We start from the raw sequence: 26,416 nt of genomic DNA, 5'->3' as shown, positions 1-26,416 counted from the left end.
TGTCTATCTCCTGGGGTAAAGTCAAACTGCTGTGTTAGCACAAGCCAGGGCAGCGTGTCTCTTGCCCAAAACCATAAAACATGATTTTAGTATTGTATGTATGATGTAAAGACTATGTTTAAAGAAACAGACCCTTGGTGGAATATAAACGTCTTGTTCTTCTCTTTTGCCCTTGGGAAGTTCTGTATAATTGCATACAGAATTGTGTGCGATGAGTTTCTGCTTCAGTCTGCGCTCGAAGTGACTCTTTCTCTTTCTTCTGGTCCCCCCCCCCCCGTCCGCCACCAGGCACTGCTAGAGACGGCCCTGACCAGAGTGGTCCTGCCAATGCCTATACTGGTTCTACCTCCCATCATCATGTCTCTACTGGAAAAGTAAGTGGCGGCCGCCTGGGGTGGGGCAAGGGGCGATGCTCGGAAAGGAAGGGACGGGAGGAGGGAAGGAACTCCCCTCCCCTCCATGGCTGGGGTCAGAGGAGTGGTGGCATTGCCCCTAAGAGCAAAGGGCACTCTAGAGCCATGGAATTGTGAAGGGAGCCCCAAGGGACATCTAGTCCAACCCCCTGCAATACAGGGATTTCTGCTTTTCTAACTTCCCCTGGGATGGCGGCAGCCGCTGCCTCACAGAGCCCTTTCCAGAGACTGCCGCAGAGCAGCCCATTTCATTCTTGCTTTGGAGTATTTTGATCATTGAATTGTAGAGGTGGAAGGGACCCCTCAGGGTCGCCTAGTGCAGTGCAGGAATCACAACTTGACAGCCCCACCCTCCTGAGAACCTCCAAGGATGGAGACTCTGCCCCCTTCCAAGGGACATCAAAGCTCCCTGCCTCCCTGCCGCCTGCTGTTCGGGCTGAGCGAGCGCGTGGATCAGAGCCTCCCAGGAGGGAATGACTGGGAAGGGGTGTGAACCCAGAACCACGGCAGCCTTTAGGGCCTGCAGCAGCCTTTCCCAGCCTGCTGCCCTCCAGAAACTTGGGACTTCATCTCCCATCAGCCCCAGCCCTTCTGTGAAGAGCAACGGGAGCTTTTTCCCAGGGGCTTTCTGCCTGGAGTGGGGGTCTTTCTGGGCCCTCCTTTGCCCGACCACATCTTGCTCAGGCAAGCCTGTGCCAGCCAGCCATGGAAGGCCCACGATCCCCTTGTGCTATTCCTTGACAGGCAGCACAGAGGGTGACGCGTTTTGAAAGTAAATTATAATTACAAATAGTTCCATCATTTTGAAGCAAGTATTAATTAAGCCTCCCTAATTAGCTGACTGATTGAAATCTGAAATGGGCAGAGAGCCGGGAGATGATGTCTAAAGCGAGGAGTCAGCCAGTGCAGAAACCGCACCTAATGGATAAGCTGGAAGTGCCCCCCCCCCACGTTCCAGATGTGGTTAAACTGGAATGAGAGAGAAGTACGCTCTTGACAATGCCCAGAGGCACTCTTCACGCGCACAGGGGCTGAGACCCAGCGTCCTAGGATTTGTCCTGAAAACGAAGCACATTTCGCTTCATTGGTTATTTAACCAAATTTACGCCTAATCCCTGCCCCTTGCAAAAAAAGCCACAACCCAAAGCGGATTACATAAATCATAGAAAACATTCCTAAGAAAATGCAAGTGAAATCAGCCAGACTCTAAGAAACAATTTTGGAAAATCTGCTGTGAGGCACCGCTGCTGCAGGTGGGTCTGCTGGATCAGGCCAGTGACCCCATCTAGTCCAGCATCCTGTTCACCCAGCGGCTGACCAGACGCCCCAGTAGGAAACCTGCAAGCAGGATTGGAGCCCAAGAGCCACTCTCCCCTCCTGGGGTTTCCGGCAACTGGAGCAACTCCCAGTTCTCAGTCCGAGGCCTCAGCAGTTGGGGGCTGCTGTGATCTTCCTTCCTGGATTGAAGATCAGTACAGATCCTGATGATCCTTGCAGTGGTGAAGGTAGGGGTCTCTGCTTCAACCCAGCAGCCCCTCCCTCCTTCCAGCCCCCCTCCCTTTACCTCTCTCCATCTGGAGGTGCCCAAGGCCTCCTCCATCTCTCAGGCTTCCTCTTTCCCTCCCGCTGTGCATTTCAGCTCCCGGAGACGATGTTCCTTGTTCTCCCGGCTGCTGCATGTTGTTCCCACGGGTGGGCTTCTCTCCTGCTGCTCGGACACTCCAGGGAAGCTTCCAGCCCAGCCAGGCAACATCTATTTTGAGCTGCCTGCTTGGCGTGAGGACTGCGCCTGGCGATGCTCAAGCTGGAAGGCGACAACCTTCCCCGCAAGCCCCGTCCGTTGATGCTTGCGTAGAAATCAGGAGGCTCCTATTTGAGGAAGCCCACCACATCATGCGTGGGGAGTCCAGGTCCAGCACATGATGGGAAAATCAGCCTCATGATCTCCCTGTGAATGGCTCCAAGATCAAAGAATAGGGGAGTTGAGAGGGACCCCAAGGGTCATCCAGTCCAGCCCCCCGCAAGGCAGGGGTCACAGCTGAAGAATCCCTGGCAGGTGGCCACCCAATCACCATTTATAAACCTCCAAGGAAGGAGAGCCCACCTCCTTCCGGGGGAATCTGTTCCACTGCAAGTAAATTGAGAAGGAAACATTTCCATCTTGAAGAAGTCTAGGCTTATTCACTAGCTGGAGTCCTCTATCTCAAGAGGAGTTTCTGGTGGGGAACCTCCGGCCTGGGAGCCAAATCCCCTCTGTCTGGCCCCCAGCACTCTCCCCCGGCCACATCCTTCCCCATGCCACCCCAAGTGTTTTTGCCTGGCTGGAATGTGCCCCTCCCACCACTGGCATGCCCCCCCCCCCGGAAGGTTGTCCAGAAGGGGATGTGGGCTCAAAAACTCTCTCCCCCCCCCCTAAGAATTTAACCCCAAGGTGTCCTGTGCGGTTTGGGGTATGTGTGTGTTCCCCAACTTCTTCCTTATGCCACGGGGTTTAGACCCCCGTGCCGTTTCTCTGTTCTGGATAACTTCCTGTGCTCGTTGCTGGCAGACTGTGATTCCTGCACTGCAGTAGCTTTTAGCTAGATGGCTCCTTGGGTCTCTTCCACCTCAATAATTCTATGATTCCAGCCCTGCAGCAGCTGCTTCTGTCCAAACGGGTCTTTGCTCGCTCTCTAGCCAGCGGTCTGTGGGGAAGGAGGAAGGTCCACCTGGTGCCCTGTGCCCTCTCGCCCACCCTGCCCCTTTGCCAGTTTCCCCCCTGCATAGGAATCGAGCCATCGGTGGCAGCTCTGTTTAATATAAACATGACACTTTCCCGCCCCGCCCCGAATCTGTCAGTTTGGGGGCCTTCGGTTAGCTCCTGTCATATTTAGTTTAACATCTCACACCTTCTCGGAGGCAAGCGCCATTCTGGAGCACGAAACCCGATAACTCCTTCGGAGTTCCGAGAGCAACTTCCATATGGAAGACTTTGCAGAGCCCCCTGAAAACGCCGGCAGCCAGCTGCCACATTATGCAAAATGTGAGCCACAATTGGCGATGTGCTGAAAGTTGAATGAAGGTGTATTTGCAAGATCTGCGAAGCGCTGTGTCTGCGGAGCAGGTGTACCGCCTGCATAACTTTTTGTATGTGTGTCATCGTAGAGGAAGCAGAGACTTCCGATTTTAGACTCGCTTGCCACCGACAGCAGTCTTAGGTCTTGCCAGGCCTGAGGATGGACCCCCCTCCCTGCAGCAAGGGCCAAAGCCTGGCAGGAGCAAGCCTTCGAGGCAGCGGTGCTGAGGATCAGAGTGGGAATCACTAGCCGCTGGGAGCGCTTGCAAGAAAACAGCGGCCCGGCCCAACGCAGGCACCAGCAAAAGGTTTCTGGATGGGTGGACTGAGTTAATCTGAGGCAAGGAAAAGGGGAGATTTAAATCCAGTTTCCCATCAGTGCTACATCATATATTCCCCAAACAATGGTGCAGATATGGCCACCATAACCATGTTTATTTACAAAAAAAGGGAGAGCATTATTTACACTGCTGCTTTGTTCTTACAACCAGACGTTGCATGTCTTTGTTCTACCCATTGATGGAGTTTATGAAAACTAAGAATATAAGGGTAGCCTTCTGGATCAGGCCAGTGGCCCATCCAGTCCAGCGTCCTGTTCTCACAGGGGCCAACCAGGTGTCCCTATGGGAAAACCCACAGGCAGGATCCGAGGGCAAGAGCAGCCCTCTCCCCTCCTGCAGTTTCCAGGTATTCGGAAGCATTGTTGCCTCTCGGCTCTGAAGGCAGAGCACCCCTTTCCCCTGTGAATACTCCCTCCTGAATCTGCATGGCATTCGACACAGGATCCCCACCCACCCCGGAACCACCATCGAGTAGAAGCTCCACACTGGTGCCTGTTTTATGCATGGTCCAAGTCACAGGTCTGCCAGCACTGCCATGGCTCAAAAGATCCTCGTGGATCTTTGTGGTTTTCAAATGGCATGCCAACAAAACAACAAATCACAGTATGCCTCTGTAAACACAGAGGTGGCCTGTGATTTGATTACAGTTTTCAGGAGAATCCATTGCCACCATTAGGGGATCTTTAAGGATCTGTGCTGGATCCATGGGGTTGTGCCAAACTCAGAATCTGTTATTTTTACTGACCCTAGTGACCAATGAAAACTTTACTTTAGTGGTAGTCTTTGGGGATCCCATATAAAAATAGCGCACATTCAAGAGAACCAGTTGTTGTTGTTTTTTAACTGGATCTGACTTCTGACTTCTTGTCACGTTGTGGCTTGCCACTTCCCCATGGCCGCCATATTTGTGGCAGTGCCCACAACACTTTTTCAAAGTGTCAGATATGCCCACAGGCTCAAAAAGGGAAAAGGGGAAACAGAGATGTGGGGCAAACCTGGATGCTGCTACCTTTGCAATTCTGTAACTTCTCCTGCATTTCCACCAAAGAAATGGTGGCACCCAGATCTGTGCTCTGCATCCGGGCCGTCAGACTTTTCCTTAATCTTAAAGCATCAAATTCACTGGGGGATGCCTCTGCTAACAAGGCAGCGGCCGCATCCCAGAGGCAACAAGTGTGGGGAGGCTGTTCCCCCGAAGGACGCAGCCTTGCTCTGGTTCCCCTCTGGGGCAGCCGTTTGGGGCTTGCTGCAACCGGGAGAGCAGAGATCTGAAGGCAGGGAGCGGGCGGCCCTGGCGGTTAATTGTGAGCCATTTAGGCTGAACTTTACAAATGGTAGGATCTGAGTTCCCAATTAAGACATTGCACTTCATGTGTTAATTAAGGTTTTTTCTTTAAATCAGGCCACAACTCCTCTTAATTAGGAGGCTATAGCCATTGTAATTTGAACTGGTCTGAGTTTAAAAACACCCATGGCGGAAGTCGCACCTGGGAGCCGCAGCCAGTGAACACTCTAAATTGGTTTCGTTCCCTGGCGGTGATTATGAGGAGCCCAGCAGGGCCGTAATTAGAAGGGTGCAGCCTCTGGAGGGGGAGCAGGAGGGGGTTGAGCGAGGAGCGGGCGCTGCCATGGCTCCCAGCGAGATGGCACGGGCCAGTTTCTCAGCACCAGCTTTCTCTCAGGGCGGAGCATGCTTTGAGCACATGGAAAGTGCTTCTTCATGCTTTGAGCCCCAAGGAAGTCCTGCTTTGCACAGCACATGAACTATGGAACTCGCTGCCGCAGGAAGCAGTGATGGCTTCAGGATTCATGGAGGAGAGGGCCATCAATGGCTACTAGTCACAGCGGCCATGCTCTGCTTCCACAGTCGGAGGCAGCCATGCCTCTGATTATCAGTTGCTGGAAACCGCAGGAGGGGAGAGGGCTGTTGTGTTCAAATCCTGGCCGCAGATTTCTCACAGCCACTGTGAGAACAGGATGCTGGCCTAGAGGGGCCACTGGCCTGATCCTGCTAGCCCTGGCGCATTGCGGAGGCCCAGATCCGCAGCTGCCGCTGGTGCTGATTGGGGAGCTGGGATGCTTGGCGAGGCTTGACATTGCTCAGGGGGACACCACCGGAGAGCCCGTGTGGCCTAGTGGCTAGAGCAGGGGTCAGTAAACGTTATCAGCAGGGGGCTGGTCCACTGTCCCTCAGACCTTGTAGGGGGCTGGACTATATTTTGAAGGGGGGGGAGAGAATGAATACCTATGCCCCACAAATAACCCAGAGATGCATTTTAAATAAAAGCACACATTCTACTCATGTAAAAACACGCTGATTCCCAGACCGCCTGTGGGACAGATTTAGAAGGCGAATGGCCCGGATCCGGCCCCCAGGCCTTAGTTTGCCTACCAAACTAGAGTGTAGGACTAGGACCTGGAAGAGACCAGGGGTCAAACCCTCCCTCGGCCATGAAGCACGACCTTGGACCAGTCGCTGCCTCTCAGCCTGACCAGCCTCCTCCTCAGAACCCTGAAGGTCAAGGTTATCCATGACAAGGACATCGGCAAAACCAAAAGCTGGGACTTTCAGCTTCAAGGTTGTTGTGGGGGTTAAGTGGGGAGGAGGAGAACCATGTAGAGTGGTACCTTGGTACTCGAAAGGCTTGGCTCCCGAACAAATCAGCTCCCAAATGCTGGAAACCCAGAAGTGTTCCGGTTTGCAAATGTTTTTTGGAAGCCGAATGTCCGACGCGGCTTCTGCTTGAGTGCAGGAAGCTCCTGCAGCCAATCAGAAGCCGTCGAATGGGAGTCGAATGGATTCTTGGAATGGATTAAGTTTGAGAAGCAAGGTACCACTGTACATCACTTTGATCTCTCTGGAGAAAGGTGGTCTATAGATGTAAAAAAAGAAAAAGAAAGAATCTTAGCTAACTTAACGGGCAGGGAGGGCAAGGGGATGGTCAAATTCTAGATGTGCAACAGGAAGAGAGGGGTGAGGGTGCTGCCCCCTCCTGCCTGACGCCAGCCCACTTGGTGCCATTCACACAGCCACATGGATTCTCTTTTCAAAGCACTGGCAAACTGAGGATGCAGGTTAGGTTTAGCTCTGCAATGAAGCCACCAGGAGATGGCGGGTTGGGCTGCAAAGCAGAGACGCCGTCACAGGGATCTCTTCAGCAGGTGCCACGCTCTGCTTGCCCAGCCCCACATGTTGTCACGGACTGGCTGGGCAAAGAGGAGTGGAGGAAGGCACACCAGCCAGGGAACCCCAATGGGAACCCACGGAGGAAGAAGGCTCAGGGCCAGGGGACTGGTGGTGGGAAACAGAGGAGAGGTCAGAGGGGAGAAGAGAGGGAGGAGGTGCCGGATGCTGAAGGGGCAACAGGGTTTGGTGAGAAGGAAGAACCTGTGACAGGGAGCGGTTCAGACGCCGAGGCTGAAGCAGAGGCACAGGGTCCAGAGACTGCTGTAGAATCCAGGGAGTCTCCCTCTCCGGCTGCGACAAGCTCCCATCCCCTCTGGTCTCCAAAACTCACAGGGTAATGAGAAGAGCAGAACAGAGGTGCCCAGGCACAGTTTGGGACTGCTTGGGAAACATCCGGGAGTGGAGGAGCCTTAGAGAGGGTGGAAGACAGGGACCTTCAGTCCCTGCAACTGCTCCCTAGGGGCAGAGACCTGCTGGGAAGCATGCTGAGACCACTAGGCAGAGTTGTCTGTTTGTTTTCTTGAATCAAGAGTTAACTTCACTGACAGCGGAGATCTGCTTCCTTTCTTGCTGACCTGTATCTGACTCCAGCCCTGACTCCAGCTCCGCATGGCCATGGGGCCAGCTGCATGCCCTTCAGTGGACCAGGGAGCTTGGGAGGAGGGAGCAAGGGGCGCAGAGTCCCGGGAGACACACAGTGGGAAGAAAGCCTGCCAGTGGTCTCCAGCCATGAGGGCAACCCTCTCCTTCCACTGCTGGAGGAGGTAGGATGCCTCTGAGCCCACTTGGCTGGGGGGGGGGGTCAGGTGTGGGCTTGGGGGGTCATCTGGCTGGCCACCTTGAGAATAGGGTGTTGGACGAGATGCCCTCCGCACCCCACCTTTGGCCCCATTCATCTGCAGCTGCGAGGCTCTCCTGGCACCCTCATGTTCAGTCCATAACTCTCTTCGCACCTACAAGCCCTTGCAATGTATACCTGAGCTTCTATGCAGCTGCGTCGATCCCATTTTGCAGGCAGGTGTTGCTGAGTCGACGCTGCAGAGGCAGCGGTTGAGGGGGGGCGAGGAGGGATCTCCCTGCTGTGCTTGCTGGTCTCACGACAACAGCCCTCCTTCTTGCAGAACGGCTCTCCTGCGGTCGCGGCCCCGGATGGCCCTCCCTGTGCAGAGCCTTGTGTGCCTTGCTGCCTTCGGCCTGGCGCTGCCCCTGGCCATCAGCCTCTTCCCGCAGATGTCTGAGGTCAGTGTCACAACCGCCCCCCTCCTTGCGGCGAACGGATGGGCGGAAGAGAGCAGGCTGGGGTGGAAGGACCTGTGCTCTGTAGAGGCACTCTGCATGTGCTCTGGGGAACCCTGTGCTTTCTGGTAATTTTGTGTCCTGGATCCACTGCCCTCTGCCAAGGGTCTGTTGCAGGGGCCAGCACCCAGGAAACCTCTGAGTGCTCCCGGCTACCTTTTCCCTCCCTTGACAAACACAAAGAGCTGAAGGAGGAAGCTGGAAGAGGAAACACTCTTTCCCTCTTCCCCTTCCAGCTCTCTGTGCTTTTCAAAGTTCAGATTAATACTGCTGGATCTGACATTTACCCAGATCTTTTGGAAAAGCCAACTGGGTGTGTGTGTGTGGGTGCCCTTTCTCTCCTTCTGTATCTCTCTGTGTGGAGGGGTGATTTGGGGCAAGGGGGAGATAAATGACCAGAGCTGGGGGCACCAATGGCTCTCACCCCAAAGTCCAAATGTGTCCACGGGCCTGAGAAGATTGGTGGCCTTGGACTGTTGGGTGCCTAAGGTGTGGCAAGCCACTCTTGCTCTCTCTTCCTCTCCTGGCACGGTTCCACTACCCCTCTGGACCTGTGTGATGTGGGTGCCTCGTGGGTCCCATCACAGACTCAAAACAAGCCGAGGGAGGGAGGCACAGAAGGGGCACCTGCCACCCCAGCCACAGCTTTGAGACATGCTTCTTCTAAATGCTATTATTTGGGGAGACCCCCCCGCCCGCCCGCTTTTAACCAGGAGCATCATGTTAGTTGACCGTTGGGTTTTAGAGGGTTACCAAGAGGACGTGTGCGAAACACTCGGAAGACCCAAGGCGTGATGTGGGAATGCTGTGGATACTGCTGGTTATTTCCTCTTGTTTGCAAGGTGCAGGCTGAATGTGGGAGAGGCTGTGGGGGGGGGGGGGGAGCCTTGCAGAAAAACACGCCAGAGGGTGTGCCTCCTTGCCTGTCCCTGAAGTGTGGCGCAGGCCCTCTCTCCCCACCGGGGGACCCAGTCACCAATGCACAGCAGGCACAAGCTGAGGCCGGGTGGTGGGCAGCTGGAGAGAAGAAAGCATCCAAAAGGGAGGGGGGAAGGAATCAGGCCCCCACGCTGCTCCCCACAGGGCGTGTGTCCTCCAACCCCAGCCCTACCAAGACCTCTGGGCTGCTCCCTCCCACCTCTCTTTGCAAGTCCTTCATGGGTTGCTGCTCTTGTTGTTTCTGGTCACTTTGCCTACCCTACCTGGTGGTCCAAGTGGTCCATTGCAGACTCCCCCCCCCTCCACTGTCCTGCCTGGGGGGGGGGCAGTTGCACCGGCTTCAGTGCTGCTGCAGCAGTGAGAACCATCTTGAGAGAAGAATGTTCCCCAAAAGGGGTCCATGCTGGTTGGTGAGGCCACCTAGGAGGCTGCAAGGTCTTTTTGGTGATGGCTTCTTCAGAGTCAAGGCTTGGTGTGACTGTGACCCTACTGGAACAACAATATGCCTGCTGTATTTGATTTACATGGTTGGTTTTAGGGTTCTTGCATTGAATAGCTTTCGTCTGTTGCTTTAGGTCACCCTGGGGACCTTTGGGTGGGTGAGCAGAATGCAGATTTAATCAAACATAAATGGCGATGATGGTAATAATTATAAAAAATTGAAAGGGGGAGTTGAGACGGGGAGCCCAGAGTGTGTGCCGGTGGGGCAGACGGGAAAGAAGTTGTTCAGAAGAACCTCATGGCAGGTGCGGGTACCAGGTGTGGCTAACCAGGTGCCCCCCGGGGAAACCAACAAGCAGGACTCTCCCCTCCCGCAGTTTCCAGCAACTGAGATTCAGAAATGTGGAGGCAGAGCAGAGCCATCCTGGCTAGTGGTCATTGTGGCATGTAGCCACACATCGCCTTGTCTTCCATGCAGTTCCCCCATCGTCTTTGGAAGCCATCCAAGCTGGCGGCTGCGGAAGGGTTTTCATGTACTGCTAGGACCCCTGCCTTTGGGGGGCAAAGGCCTGGAGGCTGCCCATTCTGGAGCAGAGTCCTGATCCCCCAGCTGAAAGAGCCCTCTCACCCAGACGTGTGTGGAGCACCTTGAGTGCCAGGCTCGTGTCAGGCTCTGGTCTGAAGAGGGAGGCTTTAAGGGATGGCGTGAGGCTCTGGAAAGGCTGAGAGCCTCTCTCCTCCTCCTCCTCCTCCTCCTCCTCCTCCTCCTCCCCCCCCCCTGGTTTGGATGGGAGACAAGCTGTCTCTGCGGATGGGGGTTTGCTCCCAGCTGAAATTCTGTTCCCTGCACAGGCTTCCTTCTGGATCTCCAGGCCAGGAGGGGGGAGGGCGGGGGGGGGGAGAGAGAGAGAGAAATAGCTCCCTCTTTCCCAATCTGTTGGAGCCGCCATCTTGCTGGCAGGGCGCCATTGGAAAAGCAAAAGGTTAATGAGCTAATAATTTGCGGCAGTGGGGGTGGGATTGCAGCAGTGGCAGCAGCCGCAGCGGCAGGGAGAGAGGATGACAGTGAACCAGCAATTACTAATTAGATGCAGTTTAACAGGAGGAACAAGTGACATCTCCTCTTCACCAACTGTCAATAATTAGCGGATCTGGTGAGGCTGAAATGTGTCCACAGTTAAAAGGCTGCTTTTTAATGGAAGGGGGGGGTGGAAGGGACTCGATAAAAAGAGCCGCACGGAGGTCACTGCCGTGGTCCCCGAGAAAGATCTCCCAATCAGGCAGGAGAACAAGGATCCTCTAGGAGCTGCCGCTGCCTGGGGCGGGGCAGGGGACACAGTGGCAGAGGTGGCCCCTGTGGGAGAGGAAGCCAGGGAGGGGGGGGGAGCATTGGTTAAACTATGGAACTCGTTCCTCCAGTTTAAAGGCAGATGAGACCCATTGACGGAGGAGGAGAGGGCTATGGATGTCTACTAGCTATGTTTGGAGTCAGCGATGCTTCTGCAAGCTGCTTGCTGGAATCGGCGAGAGGGCTGCATGCTGGTTTCCCATGGGGGCATTGGCTGGCCACTGGGAGGACAGGAGGCTGTACTCGGTGGGCCATTGGCCGAAAACATGAAAACATTAGCAGGATTGCAATAACACTTGCGATGCAGAAATTACTATGGACAAAATGGAGAGACTTGGAGGATGAAATAATATGCAATTGAAAAGGTTGGCGTTAGAACCCATGGAGGGGAAGGTGGGAAGTCTAGAGATTCGGAGAAATCTCTAAATATGGGTATGTATTTGGTAATGTTATAATTCTACACTTGTAGAATCAAATAAAAACTATTTCATAGATGGGCCATTGGCCGGATCCAGCAGCCTCTTCTGGCGTTCTCCCCTTGACTGTGAATGCAAGGCCAGGTGGGGATCTGTGGCTCAGGCCTCGCTTAAATGAACTGGAGCTGCACAAGGGCAGGCTAGGCATTTTCTCAAGGACCTCGGGTTGGTGTGCATGGGTCTCCCCCCTCTCCTGCAACAATCCTGCAAGGGAGATTATGTTGAGAGACAGGCTGGCTGGCTCAACGCCACCCAGTGAGCTTCATGGCTGAGCCGGGATTTGAACCTGCTTTTCCCCAGCCCTAGTCCAACACTCCCACCGCTGAACTGCACTGCCTCTCTTCTACTGCTGGTGGCGCTCTTGTGCAGCTTCAGTTCACTTCCATTGTGCAGGAGAGCAGTGGCCAGAGTGAGTCCTTGCGCGTGAATGTGTGGATGAGGACTGTAGCTCTGTGGTGGAGAATCTGCTTTGCATGCAGAAGGTCCCTGGTTCCATCCCCAATGGCAGCATCTCCTCTGTGAAACCCTGGAGAGCTACTGCTGCTGGTCAGAGTAAGGAGCACAGAGCGGGGGGGGGGGCCAATGGTGTATAGACTAGAGACCACAAAGGTTATTTATCCACAACAGGCATCTGTCCACCGGTAGGTGGGTAGCTCAATCAGAGCATGAGACTCTTAATCTCAGGGTCATGGATTCAAAAGATGCAGGGGGTTGGACTAGATGACCCTTGGGGTCCCTTCCAATTCTATCATTCTATACTATGAATTATGAGTATCATTTATTTGTGTAGCCGAAGCTATGAAAAACAAAATACATAGAACAGAATAGAATGCATTACACAGTTAAAATAATGATTAAAACCGGGCATTCTGTCAGATTAACTTTTCACCCCACAAGCCTTCCTTCTTAAAATTGCCTCTCTGAAGGCAAAGCAAGCCACTCGTCCAGAAGTGTAGGGGGAACCTCTCCCCTGACGAAAAGTTAGAGACCCACTCGATCTCCCAGCTTGGGGGAGGGGGTTTAACTCTTTGAGCAAGGCTGCTCCTAAGTCCTCGTAGATTGGACACACCAGTAAGTTGTGGGGTGAATCTTCAGGCACTTTGCCTCCTCCCCGTGGGCAAACTCTCTTCATAAGGGGTCGGGTGATGGAGTCCTTCAAGTGTGGCAGAGCACATGGACTGGAGCCGCAGCGCTGCCAAGGCTTTTCTCATTTGACCCGTGTGATGCTGGCCGCACAGTGGGGCCGAGGGGTCTGAATGAATAGTTGGAGGCAGAAATGTGATCGGCACAAAAGCCATGTTTTAAAATATGAGAGTTCACGTGGCCAGATGCCAACTCAAAGTCTGTCAAGCTCCGTGTCCAAAGAGAGACCACGTGGGTCAAAAACTGGGTTCTCTAACTCCTGTGCTTCCTTCTGTTGCCAGCAGTCAAAGTCTTTCTTTCCAACCACAATTCCACAAGCCTGTCAGATGCCCAACTAGAGTCCAGGCATTTTATTCTGCAGAGTTCTTACTCTGACTGTCATTTAGCAATACCTCCCCGGGGGGGGGGGGAGAGAGAGACTTGATAAACTCCCCTGAAAAAGTCTTGGACATTTCAAGAGGACCCGATGGCCTTTGGCTCTTCCTCATGCATTTGTGTGTGTATAGACATATCTTTGTTCTTTTTAATATTTTGCCACCACATTTCCGGTCTTGCCCCTGTGGCCATGAGGTCCAGAAACACTTTGGAAAGCGAAGGCAGCCTGCTCTCGAAGGCGTCAGAAGAGCTTGTGTCCATTGCAACTATGCTAGCTTGTGTCCATTGCAACTATGTTCTGCTTGAGAAGCCTGGAGTTGCTTCCGATGGTCCCCGAGGCTGTGCTGTATGTAGCTGGTGCCCTTTTCGAAAAAAAGAAAATTAGTGACCTTTATTTATAAACTGACCTTCAGCACAAAAACTCCCACAGTGGCAAACAACTTAATCTAAGGAAAAACAAATACAATGAAACAAGGGTTTATGACTCCATCTGACAGAAGTCGGCAATAAGAGGAGAATTTGTACTGGGGAGGAGGGCGAAGGAGGAAGAGATTCAAAGTGCGAGGAAGGAGATTCCGAAGCAACTTCGGGATGGCAAGAACTGCTCAACAGTGGAATGGGCAGCCTTTTAATGTGGTGGACTCTCCTTCGTTGGAAGTTTCTTAGCAGAGATTGGGTGGCCATTTGTCAAGGATTCTCTGGTTGTGATTCCTGCATTTCAGGGGGTTGGACTAGATGACCGTGGGCGGCCCCTTCTGGTTCTTGCCATTCTGTGACTGAAGGCGCATCTAAAACCAAGAAACTGAAGTTTGCCCTGCTCAGTCCCACGAAAAGGGAAGAGGGATGCTCCCGAACCACAGCATCGTTTAATTCAAAGCATTTTTAAATCGTGCTGTTCAGTTGAAAATAGGCTTCCAGGGTGGCGTAGAAATAGCACGAAGCCCCCACTCTCAAGCTGACAGGCTAAAAGGCATGACACAAAAGGAAGCACGACCAGGAGAGAGGAGGAAGGGAGCAAACTCGAGGCACTGGTTCTTAGTTACAGCACTTTTGCAGTGACCAGCTGGAAGGGAAAGAATAGGAGATGAGCTGCCAAGAATTTCCTCGGAGCTGATGGTGAGGCGCTGCCCTCTCCTCTCTCCCCTCTCCTGCCGCCTGCTGGGATGCCTCTGCCAGAGAACAGGAGAACAATAAAAGAACAATTCTGCTGCTGCTGCAAGACTCCCAGCCGTTGTCAGCAAAGTCCAGCAGAACCACACAAGCCCTGCTAAGAAGTAGATTCCAGCACCAGGCTCATTTCAGGGGGGGTGGGGAGCAGTGGCATAGCCGGGGGACGATCACTCTGCAAGGGAAGACTTCCCTCTCTCTCTCTCTTTCTCCCTGTGCCTCTGGACTCGTTGAGAAGGGCCTTTGAAACAAGGCAAGCAGGTTCTGCAAGAGGCTCAGTCCAGGCTGAGCCCCCCCCCCCAAGCACTGAGCCTGGTCCCAGTGTTGGCGTCCCTTCTGAAGCAGAGAGAGGCTCATCCGGTGGGTAACTGGAGGCCAAAGGGGTCAGGGGAGGGGAGGGGGGCCCTCTTGTGTGGCTCAGGAGGGTTCAGCAGCCGGATCCGAGCCGGATCCAGTTTCCTCCTCCTCCTGTTCGCTTAGTTCCTTGCTTCAAGTATGTAAACTATCTGCGTTGCAAGCCCCTGCTAACCAGCCCCTACCGCCCCCCAGGTATGTGGGGTGCTGGTGGGCATCAAAACATTCCTCTTTAACAGAGCCTTCACTTCCTGGTGCCTCTAAGCCATTAAGAGTCCTACAAAAAACAAACAACCTTGTAGAGGCTTGAAAGCTGCTCTTAGGAGGGAGGCACTTTGGCGCAGGGCGGGTGGGCGGTGGGTGGAGAGGTGCTCAGGCTGGGATGTGTGTTTTATGCCACCACCCGCCTTGCAGCTCCCTGCCCCTAGTCGTTGTTTTACTTCTCTGGAACCCATCTCAGACACTTGCTCTCTTCCCACTGCCGTTGCGGGCTGTGCCTCTGCCCATGTGCAGAGTGACGTCCCAAGGGCAGGGGCAATATCACCTGGGCTGGGCAGTCATCTCTGCCGCTGGGGGCTGTGCTTGGTCCCCAGCCCAAAGCAAAAGGCATAATGGAGATCTGCAGATGCTTTGACTGAGCAGCAAAAAAGAAAGCTAATGCAATTCTAGGCTGCATCGAAGAGGTATAGTTTGTCTAGATCAAGTCATGGGACCTCAGACCACGTCTGGAGGGATGTGGGCACCCCAGTTTAAGAAGCATGTTGACGAGCTGGAAGGTGTGCAGAGGAGGGAGACCAAGGGTCTGGAGGTGGAATGCTAGGAGGAGCTGGATAGGTTTAGCCTGGAAAAGAGGAGAGACGAGAACCTAAAGAGCTGTCACATGGAGGAGGGAGGGAGGGAGGGAGGAAGCTTGCTTTCTCCTGCTCCAGAGGGTAGGACTCAACCCAGTGGATTGAACTGATTACAAGAAATGTGTTTCGGACTAAACATCCGGGAGAGCTGTCTGGTGGTGAGACTTCTTCCACGGTGGAATGGACTCCCACAGAAGGTGGTGGACTCTCCTTCGCTTCAGGGTTTTAAGCTGAGGTTGGGTGGTCATCTGTCAGCTGAGATTCCTGCATTGCAGGGGGCTGGACTAGATGGCCCTGGGGGGCACCTTCCAACTCTAGAACTCTGTGTTTCTATGCAGGGCTTTTTTTCTGCCCAAACTCACAAGAACTCCATTCTGGCCCCACCATTGCCATTCTAAGAGAACAAGGGAGGCGTTCATGGTGAGTTCTGGCGCCTCCTTTTCCGGAAGAATAGCACTGGTTCTGTGATTCCCGACAGCCAGAGCAATTAAGACCCTCCACAGACTGCGCCTCCATCTCGCTCCTCATCCGAGGCTCAGGGCTCCTCGACACGGCTTCCTGCCCAGTGTCGGAGCAGCAGGCTGGCTTGGCAAGCAAGCAGCCGTGGGGGAAGCAGGAGAAGTGGGGCTGGCTACTAGGCAGCCCCATCTGCCACTTCCCTCCTCAAGACCCGCTGCTGCCGCAGAGCCACTTGGGCCTGGCCTGCTCCTCCTCTGCCGTGGGGCTGCCTCTCCCTGCCTTGAAGCAGTAAGGCCTTGAAGCAGGAGCCGTTGCTTCTGGGCTCCGTGTGGGGCTGGCAAGATCCCTGCAGGCACGTGTAGGAGCCCCCTAAGAGGCTTCCCCTGCAGGCAGCTTGCCACGGGGTTGCCATCACCTGGCCCCCAGCCTTCCTCTCTAGCAGCCACTCTTAGTTTATCTGATAGTTTGTTTTTTGCATTTATACCCCCCCCCGAGGTGCCCTAGACAGCATCCCTTTCCTCCTTGCCCTGATGTAGTTGCCTCGGGGCAGGGACTCGGATTTTTGGTTCCTTTTCCTCTGCAAAAGGCCATGTATGCTGATGACAAATAGTCAGGATTTATTATTATTACGTATTAAGAGAGAGAGAGAGAAAAATTCATTGAAATGGCATTGGCCAGTCATTCACCTGAGAATCTCTCTATTCATTGGCCTGTGAGAGTCTTGCTCCATCTCAGCCCCTGAGGGTTGAAGACTTGCTCCGCTGAATCAACCCCCTGTTCCACCTTGGCTCCCGTCATTCCCCTCCCAAGAGATGTCCAGGTGTGTGTGTGTGTGTGTGTGTGTGTGTGGCAGGGCTACTTGCCTTATTTCTGTTGCAGACGCGGTCGGTTGTGGCATTCGCTGCCACAGCAATTGGGGGGGGTGCTGATGCTGATGCTGCAAAATGTGAGTGATGGAAGTTGCTATTCCTCCCCACTCTCTCTGCCCCTCCCCAACTTCCAGCATCCTTCAACACTTTGGGAGACAAGCGCACTTTCTGAAAACACTGTTATTCATTTGTCTCCAAGGAAAGCTTCAGCTACGCTTGTGTAATTAACCCTGTTAAACTGACATTCCTCCGTAAGAAGGGAATACCTGCGTTCTGCTGAACACCACAGAAAGGGCCTTGGATGGCCAAGAGAAGGGCATTTCTGATGGCAGCTGGAAAATTCTTATCTTGAAAGTCAATAAATATATATATATATTTAAAAGAGAAAGGAAATGGGAGAAATGGCAAGGAGCACAAGCTGATGCAACTTCCTGGGCGCTGGGCCTCTGGTTTGTGGAGAGAGGCTGGCAAGCTGACGGAAACCATTCTTGTTTCACAGGAGCCTTGGATGCCCCAGGCCTTTATGGGAAAGGAGTTGGGCTTGGCTGGGGTTTGTTAGCAGTGCTCTGGCAAAGTAGATTACCTTTCGAGGGGAGCTTAGCAGCGCCGTCCTGATTCAGTCTGTGCCTGCAGTGTGCAAATGAGTGTTACATCTGCCTGGTCCTCTTAGCCGTCCGCTGAGCTGCAGTAAACATGCCTGGCTTAAGATGTGTGAAGTAACCACTGTCTCGTACTTCGACAAGCTTTTGAATGTTTGTTTTTTTTCTGCGCCAGAATATGGTGGACATATTGGGGCACTGGTTCGTTTTGAGTGATTCGTTCCACTTCCCAAATCCTCCAGAAGGGAAGATATTTATTTCTTTTAACCATCCTTACCTGTCTACTGACTATAAAATGTTTTGATACTTTGAGCGAAACTCTTTGGAAAGGACCCTGAAGGGTGCTCTGGTCCAGCCTGGAATCCTCTACCCCAGAGATGGGAAACATTTGAGAACCTTACAAGAACTCTGCTGGATGAGGCCAAAGGGGCCCATCTAGCCAGGCATCGTGTTCTCACAGTGGCCAAACCAGATGCTGCAATGATAAACCCATAAGCCGGACGTGAACTCAACAGAAACGCTCTCCTCCTGCAGTGTCACAAATGTCATGATGGAAACGCTTGGTGCGACTTCGTGTACAGTTCTGGGCACCTCATTGCAAAAAGGATATTGTAGATCTGGAAATGGTCCAGAAAAGGGCAACCAAAATGATTGAGGGAGTGGAGAAGCTCCCATGTGAGGAGAGGTTGCAGCATTTGGGCCCTTTTCGTTTAGAGAAAAGGTGGGTAAGGAGAGGCGTGATAGAGGTGCATGAAAAATCATGCATGGTTTGGAGAAAGTGAAGAAAGAAAAGGTTTTCTTCCTCTCTCATAACTGTAGAACTCGTGGACATTCAATGAGGCTGAATGTTGAAAGGTTCAAGACAGACAAAAGAAAGTTTTATCTTCTTCACGCAGCGCAGAGTTAAACAGGGGTGGCCACCAACTTAGATGGCTTTAGAGGAGGATGAAGCAGATTCATGGCAGATCAGGCCACCAGTGGCTACTAGTTGCGATGGCTAGTTTTCTCCCTCCTCTGTCAAGGTGCCAGTTGCTGGGGATCCCAAGGGAGGAGAGTTCTGTTCCCGCTCTCGGGTTCTGCTTCTAGGCTTTACCTGGGCACCTGCTTTCCCTACGTTCTTATCGAAAGCAGGAACAAGAGATGCCTTTGCTCGGAAAACCCGCAGCAGAGGAGGTTCCACGAGCTGTTCTTTGAGTGATCCCAAGCCCTTCCTAAGTCAGGAGACACTGAGGTCCAGCTCCAAGGGCCTTTTGGCAGTTCCCTCGCTGCGAGAAGTGAGGTTACAGGGAACCAGGCAGAGGGCCTTCTCAGTAGTGGCACCTGCCCTGTGGAACGCCCTCCCAGCAGATGTCAAGGCAATAAGCAACTGTTTTACTTTTAAAAGACAAATGAAGGTGGCCCTGTTTAGCGAAGTTTTTAATGTTTGATGCTGTACTATGTTGTGTTTTTAATATTTGGTTGGGAGCCACCCAGAGTGTCTGGGGAAACCCAGCCAGATGGGTGGGGTATAAATAATAAATTATTATTATTATTATTATTATTATTATTATTATTATTATACTCTTAAACTCAGGGTCATGAGTTCAAGCCCCACGTTGGGCAAAAAGATTCCTGCATTGCAGTTCCTTCCAACTCTGCAGTTCTATGAAACCGCCCTTCTCAGGATTGGCAGAAGTCCTGTGAGCCCAGCCCCAGCTGAGCCGGGCTGATGTGTGGAGGCCTCTGGTCCAGGTTCCTGAGGCCTTTGTTGTTCTGACACAGCCCCCGCTCTCCGCTAAGCCCTTCAGTGCCTTCCTTTTAACACCTTGCACCTGTGGGACTTTCATGCTCAGCTGTGCAAGCTGAGATGGGGAAGCTCCCGCGATCTGCGCTGCGGAGGGAAAGTGGAGAGGCTGAAAGCTCCCAAGGAACATCATTCATCCCTCCCAAATTCACTGCTTCGAAATGTCAAACATGGGGAGATGATCAAAGCCGAGGCAGGAAGAAATGAGGGGCCCCGTCCCCTCTGGAGCAGGTAATTGCCCTTTAAAGATCTCTGAGCCTGGCAGATGAGGAGGGGGGGCAGCAGAGGGGGGACACACCTCTGACTGGCCTCCTTTCCCATGGTGACCAGAAGACCAGGTCTTGCAGGAGAGGGAGCAAACAAGAGCATACAAAGAGCCTTCTGGATCAGGCCAGTGGCCCGTCTAGTCCAGCATCTTCTTCTCACAGTGCCCCCCCCAGGTGCCCCATCTGGGAAGGACAAGAGCAGCTCTCCCCTTCTGTGGTTTCCAGCAACTGGTACTCAGAAGCTTTGCTGCCTCCCCTTGCTGTTGCTTCTGGACTCTGGCAGCCCCATGAGATGCTTCCACTCCGCAGACAACACAGAGTGCCAAGGCTGAAAGAGACCCCAAAGTCAGCTTGTCTAGACCAACTGCTGTCAAGTCGGGCCCTTCCTGGACCACAAGTTTGGGTGACTCCCCATGCCCCACTTCCCCTGAATTTGGTTGGCTCTCTCCTTTGGGCCCCTGCAGCCAGAGTCGCCCCTTTTGCATTGGTCCTCCCCCCCCCCAATCACTTGCTGGTAGGGAGCCTGGTCCCTTCTCCTTCAGAGAACCTGCCTGCCTGCCTGCGCCTTTCTCCAGAGGTGGAGCATCAAGCCCAGGCACAAAGCCCCCGCTCTCTGGGGTGCACATGGCAAAGCAGCCACCCCAAACACAGCGTCTTTCTCCTCCACCCACAGCCTGCCCTGCTTGCCTCCACATCCCCAGAGGCCCCTGTGGAGGTGGTGCCCCTCTGAAGACACCGGCAGGGAGATGAACCCGTTTTCTGATGGGGCTTAAGCACTCCCACCATCCCTGACCACCCTGGAGAGCTGCTGCCGGTCAGTGTGGACAATGCTGGTCAAAGGGAGCCAGTGGCCATGCCTCAGTTGGGTCTCTGCCTGCCACCTTGGCCCTGGGCCCTCCTGCCCGTGGGTCGTCTTTCCAGCCAGGGTGCCAGGTCTCTGCCCTGGAGGCCCTGGGCAATGTCACAGAAGCCCCAGCCCAGCCCACTTGGCCTCTGAGGCGAGAGCCCCCCACGCCCTGAGCTTCTTCTGGCAGCTTGGAGGAAGGAGGAGCTGCCCCTTCCAGCTGCCAGCAGAGGGATCTCAGCCGCAGCGCCTGGAGCTGCCTCCTCGTCGCTCCCTTGTCCCTCTCAAGATCTTTCCATGTTCTGCTTTGTGTTCCAGTAAGAAACGAAATGGTGAAGTTGCTAATAATGGCTCTAAGAGAAAATATGCTACATCTGTTATGGATAGCAGTACAAAATTAGCTACTCACACCTCTGACACCCAAGATGTCTTCACTTAAAATACCCGTTGGCTTCCTTTACATAACTTGCTGATTATATTTAAAAGAAATACAATTTTGCAATTACTCCTCTTTCTGGTGCGCATCATTTTCTTTTTATGTTTATATATTTCTCCTTCATTAGTGCAGACTGAAGGGTGATTAGATCCCTTCAAACATTTTACAGAGGTTAAACGTTGATTAAGATTTAATTATTACTGTAAATAGCTTGGAATGACATATGGTGCAAAAACCTGACATATGTGCATTTGAATAAATGAAGTGCTATTTCCCAGGATGCACCGGGAACTGTTTAACAGCTTTGCTGAAGGGTTATGTTGCACCTCATGTTAAGACTGCTTGGATGTTATATTTTGTTGGGTTTCTGCAGCTGAAAGCTAAGAACAGTTTTTCCAGTTTTTAAAAACATTGAATATTTTAAATACCTAAATTGTTTTGCACAATTTTTTGCTAATTTGTCTAACTAGGTTAAACATTTTCAAAAGCATTTAGGTTTTCCCATGTTAGGTTCCTAGTATTGTGTCAGGCTTGGCGCCGGAGCCAACATACAGGACTTCCGATGTATTAAATTGAACTTATAAACTACATAAAATGTGTGGTCGCAAGATAAAAGTGCAAGTGAATCGTTTTTTTGAGTGACGTGCTGCAGGACAGGAGGGTGAGATTCCTCCAGATAACAAGAGGTGTGTGGCGTTTTTATAGATTCTTGAGAAGCACTTGGAAAACAGAGAGAGAATAATTTGCAGAGATGGAGAGAGGAGGAGGGGGGGGGAAGAGAGAGAGAGCACTCAGAGCATGTTGGCGAAGAGACCCCTGCGATATCTTCGCCCTGCTGTGGAGGCAGCATTGATTCAGTTTTTGAGAACTGTTCGACAAGAAGTTTAGATATGGGGCATTGTTTTCCTGGGCATTTTTGCACACCACCTGCCACTCAAACGGGGAGGAAAGGGATGTCCCCTCTTCACCTGGCTGACACACCTGTGGGCATGGTCTCAAAGGGCCAGTGCCATCTTGGGTCAATTTAGCATCCCAGGCACATTAAGAACAGGCGCATAGCAAGGGAGCAGAAGGGCGCCCCTGGCTCCAGTCTGGGGGGCAGCACCGCTGGCCCGCCCCTTGCCTCCTCCGACAGAGCACGCCCTGCCCTCACAGAGCTCGCCCGCTGCCACAGCCGCCCTCACACGCTGCCGCAGACGGACTGCGTAGGCCTGGTGCGTGCGTCATGATGTCATGACGCATGCGTCAGGCCGCGTCATGACGTCACGATGCACGCACCAGGGCGATCTGCGTATGTACCGCCCCAGGCAGCCAAGCAGCACCGTTCGCCACTGATTAATCATAGAATCATAGAGTTGGAAGAGACCACAAGGGCCATCTAGTCCAGCCCCCTGCCAAGCAGGAAACACCATCAAAACATTCCTGACTGATGGCTGTCAAGCCTCCTCCAAAGAAGGAGACTCCACCACACTCCTTGGCAGCAAATTCCACTGTCGAACAGCTTTTACTGTCAGGAAGTTCTTCCTAATGTTTAGGTGGAATCTTCTTTCTTGAAGTTTGAATCCATTGCTCCGTGTCCGCTTCTCTGGAGCAGCAGAAAACAATCTTTCTCCCTCCTCTATATGACATCCTTTTATATATTTGAACATGGCTGTCATATCACCCCTTAACCTTCTCTTCTCCAGGCTAAACATACCCAGCTCCCTAAGTCGTTCCTCATAAGGCATCGTTTCCAGGCCTTTGACCATTTTGGTTGCCCCTTTTCTGGACACGTTCCAGCTTGTCAGTATCCTTCTTGAACTGTGGTGCCCAGAACTGGACACAGTACTCCAGGTGAGGTCTGACCAGAGCAGAATACAGTGGTACTATTACTTCCCTTGATCTAGATGCTATACTCCTATTGATGCAGCCCAGAATTGCATTGGCTTTTTTAGCTGCTGCATCACACTGCTGACTCATGTCAGGTTTGTGGTCTACCAAGACTCCTAGATCCTTTTCACATGTACTGCTCTCAAGCCAGGTGTCACCCATCCTGTATTTGTGCCTTTCATTTTATTTTATTTTTTGCCCAAGTGTAGTACTGTGTGGTGCTGGAGGAGACTCTTGAGAGTCCCATGGACTGCAAGAAGATCAAACCTATCCATTCTTAAGGAAATCAGCCCTGAGTGCTCACTGGAAGGACAGATCATGAAACTGAGGCTCCAATACTTTGGCCACCTCATGAGAAGAGAAGAATCCTTGGAAAAGACCCTGATGTTGGGAAAGATTGAGGGCACTAGGAGAAGGGGACGACAGAGGACGAGATGGTTGGACAGTGTTCTTGAAGCTACGAACATGAGTTTGACCAAACTGTGGGAGGCAGTGCAAGACAGGAGTGCCTGGCGTGCTATGGTCCATTGGGTCACGAAGAGTCGGACACGACTAAACAACAACAACAACAACAACAACAACAACAACAACAGTACTTTACATTTCTCCCTGTTAAAATTCATCTTGTTTGCTTTGGCCCAGTTGTCTAATCTGTTAAGGTCATTTTGAAGTGTGATCCTGTCCTCTGAGGTATTAGCCACCCCTCCCAATTTGGTGTCGTCTGCAAACTTGCTCAGGATGCCCTCAAGCCCATCATCCAAGTCATTGATAAAGATGTTGAATAAGACTGGGCCCAAGACAGAACCCTGTGGCACCCCACTAGTCACTACTCTCCAGGATGAGGAGGAGCCATTGATGAGCACCCTTTGGGTTCGGTCAGTAAGCCAGTTACAAATCCACTGAATGGTAGCATTGTCTAGCCCACATTTTACCAGCTTCTTTACAAGAATATCATGGGGCACCTTGTCAAAGGCCTTGCTGAAATCAAGATAGGCTACATCCACAGCATTCCCTTCATCTACCAGGCTCGTAATTCTGTCAAAGAATGAGATCAGATTAGTCTGACATGACTTATTTTTCAGAAACCCATGCTGACTTTTAGTGATCATAGAGTTTCTTTCTAGGTGCTCACAGACCGTTTGCTTAATGATCTGCTCTAGAATCTTTCCTGGTATTGATGTCAGGCTGACTGGGCGGTAATTGTTTGGGTCCTCTCTTTCCCCCTTTTTGAAAATAGGGACAACATTTGCCTTCCTCCAGATTAAGAACACTCTTGGAACCCCGAGGCTCGGTTTGGGTACCACTTGGCCAAGAAAGTTGACAGACTGGAAAGGGGGATATGGAGAACTTGGGTGTGTACACAGCCCAGAGTGGGGGGGGGGGGGCAAATTTAAAAGTGGGGAGAGTGAGGTGCACGTATTTAAAAAAAACCAGATATTTCAATGCAAGGCATGGGAGGGGGATTGTTCTCCCAATTTGCTTTCTCCACCTCCCCACAAAGAATGCTACTCTGACTGGATGATTTATACTTCATTGCTCATCTGCTCCGATGCTTTGAACTTCTTGTAATTTAATCCTGTTTTGTAATTTAATCCTGTGGTTTTATCAACCTGCTCTCAGCTGAGAGGTTATACAGATCCCTCCACACCTTGTTTTTGGAGATCTTTTTATTTAAAAAAATCTGGAATGCTGTCTGTTTTACCTACACTTGATCAGCTTCTCCTCTTGGCTCAGCATCCTCCTCTGTCATTGTTGGAGGATCTCTGAGACAAAGACCACTGTCCAAACCTCTCATGTCACCCCCCTGAACTCAGCCAAACCAAGACAGTGGTATTTGGTGCCAGGCCAGGGGAAGGGGTCCTTTTGGCATCCGGGGAGGTGACAGAGGAGGCCTAGTGGTCCTACGCAGCTGCCTCCTTGTGTTATTTTCTGAGGAGCTGCTGTCTTGCAAGGAAGGGGCTCTGCTATAATCTGGGTCTCGGGAAAAGCCTGCTGATAGTCCCAGATGGGGAGGTTCCAATGGTCCATCTGCTCCAAGACAATTTCTGGGTAATTAGTTTGCCAGCAACTGGCGGAGCCTTTTCCCCTGCAGAGCCCATGGTGTCTAAGCTGTGCTTGCCTCTCGTGTTCCTGGCTTGAGGGTTGATGTGCCCACTTCTGGTCTCCTTCGCCAACCTGGGAGTGAGAGTTGTTCTTCCCTTGCTTGCCCTGAATTTGCCGAGGAGGCTGAGGGCTGCTTGACATCCTGGCTTCCATGCGTCTTGAATGCCTGTCTCCATCTACTCCTTTAAATGTTGGGCTGGCCTCTCAGCCCACAGGACCAGGGTGGGACAGTTCTATGTAGCAGCCCGCCTTGGGGGCGCCTCCTGTCCCACATGTGCCCCTGCTGGCAGGCAGCTCTGAGCATGAGAGGGCCACCAGGGCCACCTCCTGTCAGGGACTGGGTGGATGAGGAGGAAGGCTGGGAGGTCCCAGACGGGGAACCCGCTCTGAGGGAAGCCTCAGAAGAGGAAGGCTCAGAGCCAGGACGGGGGGTGCTGGGACACGGAGGACAGGCCAGAGCAGGAAGCAGGGCAGAATGGTTGGTGCTGAACAAGCAACAGTCTAGAGTGAGTGAGTGAGAGAGAGGAAGAAGAGGCAGAAAGCACTGCAGACACAGGGCAGGCAGCTGAGGTGGAGGTGGAGGCAGCAACAGATTCACAGGAGCTGGGCAGCCCTACTGTATTCAGCTCCCCTCCTTCCTTGTCTCTGCTGGGAGAGAGGGTGCCATGGGCCTGGCGGCACTAAATGCCCAACATCTGCTTGGTGCCACTTGGGTCTCTGCCACACCTGGCAGCTATCCAATGGCCACAATGGCTCTGCTCTGCCCCATGGCTGGAGGCGGCCGTGCTTCCAAATGCCAGTTGCTGGAAGCCATGGGACAGAGAGGGCTCTTGGGATCAGATCCTGGTTGCAGGATCCCCACAGGCATCTGTGGCCAGTTACAAGGAAGGAGATTCTGACTCAACATCAGGAAAAACCTTCCGACAGTAAGAGCCATTCAACAGTGGGGTGGAAGGTGGTGACCTCTCCATCCTTGGAGGTTGGATGGCCATAGATGCCTTCACTTGAGATTTCTAGTCATAGATGCCTTCACTTGAGATTTCTGCATTGCAGGGGGTTGGACTAGATGACTCTCAGGGGCCCTTACAACTCTAAGATTCTGCGTTCTTGTTGGCCACTGTGAGATCAGGATGCTGGGCTGGCTGGGCCCTTGGCCTGATGAAGCAGCCTCCTCTCTCCATGTTCCTATGTGCTGATCTGCTTCTCCTGACCTGCCTGTGTTTTTTCTCCCTCCCCTTTGGCAGATTGAGACGTCGCGCCTTGAGCCCGAAATTGCCCAGGCTACCACCAGTGAGACCCTTGTCTACAACAAAGGGTTGTAAGCGGAAGCGGAGCTGCCGGGCGTGGGAGACGGAGAGGCGTGGAAAGGGGAGCCAGGAGGAAGGGAGGAGGACTAAGACAATAGAAGGAAAGAGCTGGAGAACCTCGTAGCATCTTCCCACCCGAGCGTAAATTAACACTTTCAGAGACCCAGCATCTCACGTCGGTTGAAAAGATTAATATTTAAAGTTTTAAATTAGCGACAGTAACGGCACAAAGGAAAGCATGCCAGGGAGGGAGGGAGGGAGGGAGCCGAAAGCCGACATGCTGAATCCGCAGCAGAGCCGTGCAGAGGGGGGGTTGTTGTGGCCCCTTTCCGTGGCTCCGCTCGGCTCTCATGCGACTTCCCCCCCCCCAGCCTGAGGAGCTCAGCCTCTGCCGCTCTGTTCGGTTCTGCACAGCAATGAGCCCCCAGCGCATGACTTAGAAGAATTAGGTAGGTAGGTAGGGCGTCTTGATAATCGTACTCTTTCGATTCCGTG

At 52.7% G+C, this 26,416-nt stretch overlaps 1 protein-coding gene across 2 annotated transcripts in view; it reads left to right on the top strand.

The window, feature by feature from the left end:
- The window catches only part of SFXN5 (sideroflexin 5), a 77,055-nt gene extending 50,685 nt beyond the window's left edge, over window positions 1-26,370 (top strand). The window contains exons 12-14 of one of the 2 annotated variants that reach the window (XM_035103695.3): window positions 289-374; window positions 8,118-8,235; window positions 25,859-26,370. In XM_035103695.3, the coding sequence (XP_034959586.1) occupies window positions 289-374; window positions 8,118-8,235; window positions 25,859-25,936 (282 nt within the window). In that variant the 3' untranslated portion in view covers window positions 25,937-26,370. The remainder of the gene's footprint in view (window positions 1-288; window positions 375-8,117; window positions 8,236-25,858) is intronic. The other variant, XM_088660762.1, reaches the window with a different exon arrangement.
- The last annotated feature ends 46 nt before the right edge of the window (window positions 26,371-26,416 follow it).

Source organism: Zootoca vivipara, chromosome Z1, assembly GCF_965207765.1.
Source record: "Zootoca vivipara chromosome Z1, rZooViv2.hap1.1, whole genome shotgun sequence".
NCBI lineage: Eukaryota > Metazoa > Chordata > Lepidosauria > Squamata > Lacertidae > Zootoca > Zootoca vivipara.
Note: the sequence above shows the minus strand (reverse complement) of the source record. Positions and strands in the feature narration are given on the sequence as shown.